The 8,455-nt window shown below is 45.1% G+C and overlaps 1 protein-coding gene across 1 annotated transcript in view; it reads right to left on the bottom strand.

Moving 5' to 3' along the window:
* ARPC1A (actin related protein 2/3 complex subunit 1A) overlaps window positions 1-7,478 on the bottom strand; it is a 23,700-nt gene extending 16,222 nt beyond the window's left edge. The window contains exon 1 of the mRNA XM_056534965.1: window positions 7,328-7,478. Within this exon, the coding sequence (XP_056390940.1) occupies window positions 7,328-7,462 (135 nt within the window). The 5' untranslated portion in view covers window positions 7,463-7,478. The remainder of the gene's footprint in view (window positions 1-7,327) is intronic.
* Window positions 7,479-8,455: the final 977 nt, after the last annotated feature.

Raw genomic sequence — 8,455 nt, 5'->3', positions numbered from 1 at the left:
TTGGTGGTTGGAACCAGGGTAATATTTGGGGGTTAGCGCTAGCTGTTTTTGGGGCTAATTCTAAGCCCCTGTTTTCTAATGGATTCCGTCAATAAGACAGCTTCCACTAAGCCCAAAAATTCTATAAAAAATACACATTGGAAAAATTTATTTATTTAAAAAAAATACTCACCCCACAGCCCTCATTAATAAAATGGTTAAAAGAAATATCCAGTTCATCCGCAGTAGTCCATCGAATCCGCCGTAATACTCTGAATACACAGATCTGAAACAAGAACAAAAAAAAAATAATAATAATAATAAATGGGTTAGGACATTTTTGGCGCTCTCTGCTGGGGAGAACACCCATAGTACACTGTCTTCCCAAACAGAGAGCCTCCAATTGTTGCATAACTACAACTCCCAACATGCCCAGACAGCCTTTGGCTGTCTGGGCATGCTGGGAGTTGTAGTTTAGCAACAGCTGGAGCTCCCCCTGTCAGGGAAGACATTGGCAGAAGGGTCTGTTCACATTATACAAAATACAATGTGAACAGAGCCTCACACTTACCATAGTATAAACTATGGGGGAGATTTATCAAAACCTGTCCAGAGTAAAAGTTGCTGACTTGCCCATAGCAACCAATCAGATCACTTCTTTCATTTTTGATAAGGAAAACTGAAAGAGGCAATCTGATTGGTTGCTATGGGCAACTCAGCAACTTTTCCTCTGGACAGGTTTTAATAAATCTCCCCCTATATACAGCTATCTATAGATAGCTGTATATTCTGTATACCAGCCAAAAGGGCTATAGGAGCAGGGAGTCCTGTCAGTATAGTGACAGGATTCCCGGCTCCTGTATAGACTACACAGGTACACTATGCACTGTATACTATATGGCCGGGGGAGGTGAGTAGTGATGCTGTACATCACTCCTCACCTCCTTACACTCTGTGGACCGGGCGCTCGGCATCCATGGTACCTGGAGACAGTGAGAAAACTGTCAGAGGGGACAAAATTGGCTGTTTCCACACACCAGGAAAACAGCCAGAAAAAAGTTTTTGCTGGTATTTTTTTAGGTGTAAAAAAGAAGAAAAAAAAGGGGGGGGGGGGGGGGTAGGCAGGGTCCTCTTTATCAGCTATATAAGCGGTGTGTTTGTTTACATAGGTAAGCCATAGATGTGGGACACATCTGAAGTATCTGAGAAGCATATACAGTGATCCCTCAACTTACAATGGCCTGAACATACAATAGTTTCAACATACAATGGTCTTTTCTGAACCATTGTAACTTGAAACCAGACTCAACATACAATGCTATGGAATCTGCCAAACATGTCAATGGCTGGAAGAACCGACCAATGAGAATGGGAATTCACTGGTAAAACCCTTGTATTCCTAAAGTGCACGCACTGACTGGCTGTCTGGTAGCGCCCCCTACAGTACAGGGAGATATTACATGTTCTGTACTACTTAGCTGCTCCTTAGCTGCAGGGTTAGCTGCTCCTCTGGACATCAGGTGAGGGCGGCTCCATTTTGCTTTTTTAGGATATTGCGTGTACTGTACAGGACCCTGAAGAAGCTCCTGTCCTCTACATACACCAGTGTTTCCCAATGAGAGTGCCGCCAGCTGTTGCAAAACTACAACTCCCAGCATGCCCGGGACAGCCAAAGGCTGAAGGCACCCTGGATTGGAAAACACTGAAATAGACAGTGATTTACAGCTCCCAGCAGATCTTTCTTACTTTTATATGTAAAGACTTGCTTTATCTCTATTAGTTATCTACTTATTTTTCTTTAATATTCACTTTTTCCTATTTTTAGATGACATTTTGGGGCTTCAGAACCAATTACCAGGTTTCCATAGAGTTCTGGTCTCAACATACAATGGTCGTCCTGGAACCAATTAATATTGTAACTTGAGGGACTACTGTACAAGTACAGTAGTGTCCCTTCACTGTGAGCCTGTGGAGGAAATTTATCTAACTGTGTTATTTTTCCACAGCAACTAATCGCAGCTCAGCTAACGAGCTCTGGTAAAGTGAAACCTGGGCTGTGATTGGTTCCTGTGGGAAAATCATTGTTTTTTTCTCTCACATAGACGGAGATTTATGAAAACCTGTATAGAAGTAGAGTGGTATAGATGCCCATAGCAACAATTGGATCACTTCTTTCATTTCAGATACATCTTTAAAAATGAAAGAAGCAATCTGATTGGTTGCTATGGGCAGCTGCACCTCTTTTCCTCTGCACAGGTTTTGATAAATCCCCCTAAGGAAAACTGTCAGCTTGCTCCCCCCCCGCACTAACCAGCGGTAGGGTGGGTTCACACCATGATTTTGCTATACGGTTTCAGCATACCATTTCATTAAAAAAAAGTATGCAACCGCACAGAAAACCGTGCCATAGACTTCCCGTTCAAAACCGTATGCACCATAATGTACACCGTTGTCTCCGTTTTTCAAGCCAACGCGTTTTTTTACATTTTTTTTTTCTGGACAGAAAACCGGGTGAAAAATCGTATATGTTTCTTTTTAACATGGGTGTCAATGGAAACTGTACAGAACCGTATGTGCGTACAGTTCCATCCAGTTTTCACCATATGGTTTTTGACTTTCCACATTTTTTTTTCTTGGAATTTCAATCAAACAAGTGAAACTTTATTCATAATGGAGTGAAAAGTTCAAAACGTATACGTTTTTTTCCTTAAAAAAAGGATGCAAACGGACATAATTTTTTCAAACTGTATACGGTTCTCAACCGTATACAGATAAAAATTTGTACACATGTTTTGATACAGTTTAGTCGGGTTTTGAAGAATCCGTTTTGTTTTATTTTTTTTTAATCAAAAACCTGATACAGGAACCATATAGCAAAATCATGGTGTGAACCCACCCATACTAGGGGACGCTGATCAGTTTTCCTATAATAAATCTGGGCCACACACCAGGTAGTATAAAGGATGGCTGCTTATTCTATACATCACTGATCCTTAATAGCAGGGGACATACTAAAAGGAATGACAAAGTGGAATGCCCATAGAGAATAATGGGCCAGAGTGGAATGCCCATAGAGAATAATGGGCCAGAGTGGAATGCCCATAGAGAATAATGGGCCAGAGTGGAATGCCCATAGAGAATAATGGGCCAGAGTGGAATGCCCATAGAGAATAATGGGCCAGAGTGGAATGCCCATAGAGAATAATGGGCCAGAGTGGAATGCCCATAGAGAATAATGGGCCAGAGTGTGAATGCCCATAGAGAATAATGGGCCAGAGTGGAATGCCCATAGAGAATAATGGGCCAGAGTGGAATGCCCATAGAGAATAATGGGCCAGAGTGGAATGATTATTTAAAATTGTGATTGAGTGGAATTCTAATTGGTTTCTATGAAATGAGGGGGGTAATGACAAAATGGAATGCCCATAGACTATAATGGGAAGTAAAATATGAGCTCATTTGCACGTAAGTCTGTGTTATTGAGGAAATTCAACTTTACCACAGGTGTTCCCCAGGTAGAGTAGCACATTGTTAAATGGAAATTATCTGAGATTATATGTGTTTATTTTGGTATGTTTAACGCTAAGCGCTCCGGTCTCTGCATCTGGACCAGCGCGCTCCTGCCCTTTCCGCTCCCCGGGCAAACACGCTGACTGGTAGCGCAATTATGTTAACATGCTTGACGGGGATGCGGGTCGCATGGCAGGTCGTGCCCACACGTGATCAACGTCCCGTTCCTACTCACAGGTCCCCGCTAGGTCCTTTGTTCTGCCTGTGTCCCGGCGCGCGCGTACCTGCTCTTTAAGGCACGCGCGCCGGCTCTCTGAAATTAAAAGGGACAGCGCACCAGTGATTGGTGCCTGGCCCAAATTAGTCAAAAGTATAACAGTGTCCTGCACCTTCATGCCCTTGCCGGATCTTGGTTGCAGTATTGCTCTTGAGAAAGCTTTTATTGTGTATTCCTTGCCCGTTGCTGACCCGTTGCTATTGGCTACCGCCTGTGAACCGTTGCCGCCTGCCCTGACCTTTTGCTACGTCTGACCTTGCCTCTGCCTGTCCCTTCTGTACCGTGGTTATCTCAGCTGCCAAAGAGTTTGAGTCACTACTGGGTTGAATGACCTGGGGGTTACCTGCCGCAGCAAGTCCATCCCGCTTTGCGGCGGGCTCTGGGGAAAACCAGCAACCCCTTTGACTCTGTTCCCCTGGTACGGCCCACGTCATCTCTGGCACAGCGGATCCACCACCAGCATCCCGCTTTTATCTCACAGTCCGGATCCTGACAGTATGCAAAGGTCAATGCAAAATGGAATGCCAATAGACTATAATGGGAAGCAAAATTTGATGTGGAGTCTGAACCATTTAACATATCAAATAACTTCAGCAGGCATCCTGTGCAAGTTTAGTGGGATTATTTATAATTGAGTGGCATTATAATTGGTTTCTATAAAATGTCAAGTGGAATGACACAATGGAATGCTAATAGACTATAATGGGAAGCAAATTTTGATTTAAAGTATGAACCATTTAACATATCAGATACATCTTAAAAGTACAGTCCCACATTCCACTTAAGCAGCCTATTTCATGCTGTGCAAAATCTCCTGCTGCAGCGGGAAATACGCTGCATAATCCCTGATCACCATACACACAGGGCTCTCTGGCAGCAGCCGTGTGTACAGTGAGTTTGGGAGGAGAGGCCGCGTGTCACAGTCACGCTGGCGCATGGCCCTGCCGCCAGGACTCGCTGCGCACATAGGGCTGCTGCCAAAGAGCCCTGTGTGTATGGTGATCAGGGATTATGCAGCGTACTTCCCGCTCTACTTTTAAGATGTATCTGATATGTTAAATGGTTCATATTTTAAATCAAAATTTGCTTCCCATTAAAGTCTATTAGCATTCCATTGTGTCATTCCACTTGACATTTTATAGAAACCAATTATAATCCCACTCCATCTTAAAAAGGGTAGCTCCCACCATCACTTTTTTTTTTCTGTTCCTGCCTATTACCCATCTATCCCTAACCCCCTCCCTGCCTTAAATTTATTTTATTTTTTTTACATATTAAAATGCTTTTTTGTCTGCCTGGTAGCGTGCTCACTACCAGGCAGACTTCCCCAGCAGGCACCACGTCACTGATGCCTGCTGGGGCCGGCACTTCCGCCCCTAGTTCACCTATACAGGGTGCCTCCAGCTGTTTCCCCACTGCAACTCCCAGCTTGCCCTGACATCTATTGGCTGTCAGGGCATGCTGGGAGTTGTAGGGGGGGAAACAACTGGAGGCACCCTGTATAGGTGAACACCGGAGCACATACCGCTCCCCGCCGCACAACTCACTCCCCCTCCCCCTTAGTTCACCCAGAGTACCCCCTCCCCGCCGCTCAGCCCGCAACCCCCCCCCCCCCCCCCCCCCCCCGGCTCCGCTCAACCCACTTCCCCTCAGTTCACCTATTTAGTGTCCCTCCAGGCTTCCCCACTACAACTCCCAGGGCATGCTGGGAGCTGTAGTGGGGAAACTGGAGGCATACTGTATAGGTGAACAGTATACATAATACTTGAACATATACATTATACATGTATACATAATACAGTGAACATAATACTTTACCTTGTCCCCGAGCCTGCGCGCGTCCTCTTCCTTCAAATCGCTCGCTCCCGCCTGTCTGATCGACAGGCGGGAGGGAGCGAGCACAGCAGTGATATGTACTACAACATATCAATTTTTTGTTTTCGTGACAGTGCCCATTTAAATATAAATAATCCCACTAAACTTGCACAGGATGCCTGCTGAAGAGTTATTTGATATGTAAAATGGTTCAGACTCCACATCAAATTTTGCTTCCCATTATAGTCTATTGGCATTCCATTTTGCATTCCATAATAAACAGATATAATCCCAGATAATTTCCATTTAACAATGTGCTACTCTATCTGGGGAACACTTGTGGTAAAGTTGAATTTCCTAAATAACACAGATTTACATGCAAATGAGTTCATATTTTACTTCCCATTATAGTCTATGGGCATTCCATTCTACCATTTTCCTGTTATTCCATAGAAAACAGATATAATCCCAGGTAATTTTCATTATAGAATGTGCTACTCTACCTGGGGAACACTTGTGGTAAAGTTTACTTATCTGAATAACACAGATTTACATGCAAATGAGCTCATATTTCACTTCCCATTACAGTCTATGGGCATTCCATTGTGTAATCCCATCTTGTCATTCTGCAGAAAACAAGGATAATTCTACTTAAATTGAATATTAAACAAGGTCACCGAGTTTAGAGAGTTTGTCTGATAAAGATTTATTAGATATGTCAGGCTGGGTTCACACTACGTTTTGTCCCATACGGGAGCGCATACGGCAAGGGGGGAGCTAAAAGCTCGCGCTCCCGTATGTCACTCATTTCAATGAGCCGACCGGAGTGAAACGATCGGTCCGGTCGGCTCATTTTTGCGCCGTATGCGCTTTTACAACCGGACCTAAAACCGTGGTCGACCACAGTTTTAGGTCCGGTTATAAAAGCGCATACGGCGCAAAAATGAGCCGACCGGACCGAACGTTTCACTCCGGTCGGCTCATTGAAATGAATGACATACGGGAGCGCGAGCTTTTAGCTACCCCCTGCCGTATGCGCTCCCGTATGGGACAAAACGTAGTGTGAACCCAGCCTCAAACAGTTTTGTCTCTAATTTAAATATAACATATTCCATTATTCTCTATGGGCATTCCACTCTGGCCCATTATTCTCTATGGGCATTCCACTCTGGCCCATTATTCTCTATGGGCATTCCATTCCCCTGTTAAAGTCTATGGGCATTCCACTTTGTCATTCCTTTTAGTATGTCCCTAATAGCAGGCATGTCCAGGCAGGCTGGGAGATGTAGTTTTGCAACAGCAGTGTGAACCAGAATACAATACAGGGACTGGAGACACTGCTGGGTATATCCCTTTATACCAGTGTTCCCCTAATTGTGGCTCTCCAGCTGTTGTGTGACTACAACTCCTATCATGTAGTTTCACAACAGCTGAGGAGCCAAGTTGGGAAAGAGTGCTCTATACAGATGTACACAAGAACATGCCTGATAGTTCACCCTCTCCTCTAAGCGGTCAGTTCACACACACCTGCGGTACCGTCACTCTACGTTTGAATGACGAGCCCCTGAATGTGAACGTGACAGAACCATTATGATAGAACCCGGAAATCAGCTCAGCCGCGGCCCTCCCTCCTCCTCTACCGCCCTGCTCTGTATGAAGCTCAGGCTGTCACACAAAGGCCATTCTTCCCCTCAAGGAGAGCTCTGCCCTGTTGCCCTGCAGTATGATGCCCGCTGTATCACTTACCCGGGCGAAAGTGATTCGCGGACTCTGGTCAGTCAACGCGAACCAAGCAATGGAATGGAGACTACCGAAAAGAGAAGAGCACCACTGCGCACGCGTACACGCCGGGTGGGGCTCAGCTCTCGACACGCCAATCATCTGCGCATGCTCAGCAGCAGGCGCGCTCTTGTGTAATAATTATGGGGCGTAGTAACCCAGCAAAAAAAAAAAAGCAGCTCAATAAACGTCTGTAGAGTGAACAAGCTCCAATTGTATAATATAAGCATGATAGAAAATCTGCAAACAGTGTACAGTTTAGTATACAAAAACTGGGGGAGATTTCTTAAAACTTGTGCAGAGGAAGAGTGGTGCAGTTGCCCAAAGCAACCAATGAGAGCACTTCTTTCACTTCTGAAAAGGCCTCGGAAAAATGAAAGAAGCGATCTGAATGGTTGCTATGGGCAACTGGTCACCTTTTCCTTAACACAGATCTTGATGATCTCCCCCTATATCTCTTACCCATAAAGCAGTTTATTGCATGAAATGTTATGTACAGCGTAATGTCATACACAAGCTGTGAAATGTGTAGAGAAAGAGTGATGCAGTTGCCCATAGCAACCAATGAGATTGCATGCATTATTTTTACTTTGGTATTTTTTTTTTTTTTACATATATGCTATTGTCCGAGCTGCTTAACACCTTAAAGGAGAACTCCGGAATGTACATACCTTCCTCCGTTCTTCCGGGGCCTCCAGTAACCCGCTCCGGTCTCCGTCACGATCCACTTCCTGGTTGCCGGTGGTCGGATGAATCAGCCAATCACCAGCCGCAGCGCAGATCGACTCGGCCGGCGATAGGCTGGGCGGCAGTGTGACGGTTTCGGCCCCAGCCGCAGGTGCCGGTGTAGTGAAGAATTTTGTGTCCTGAAGCATTTTCACACTGCCGCTCCCACTATCGCCAGCCGAGTCGGACTGCGCTGCGGCTGGTGATTGGCTGATTCATCCGACCACCAGCAACCAGGAAGTGGATTGCGGCGGAGACCGCAATCCACTTTTAATAGTTCAGACTTTTATGCACGCGGTGATACCAAATATGTGTATTCATTATTATTTTTATGCTTTCTGGGGGATAAAATGGGAAAAACGGACATTA

Source organism: Hyla sarda, chromosome 8 (genome assembly GCF_029499605.1).
Source record: "Hyla sarda isolate aHylSar1 chromosome 8, aHylSar1.hap1, whole genome shotgun sequence".
Classification (NCBI taxonomy): domain Eukaryota; kingdom Metazoa; phylum Chordata; class Amphibia; order Anura; family Hylidae; genus Hyla; species Hyla sarda.
The sequence above is the reverse complement of the archived record's forward strand: the minus strand, read 5'-3'. Positions and strand labels throughout refer to the sequence as shown.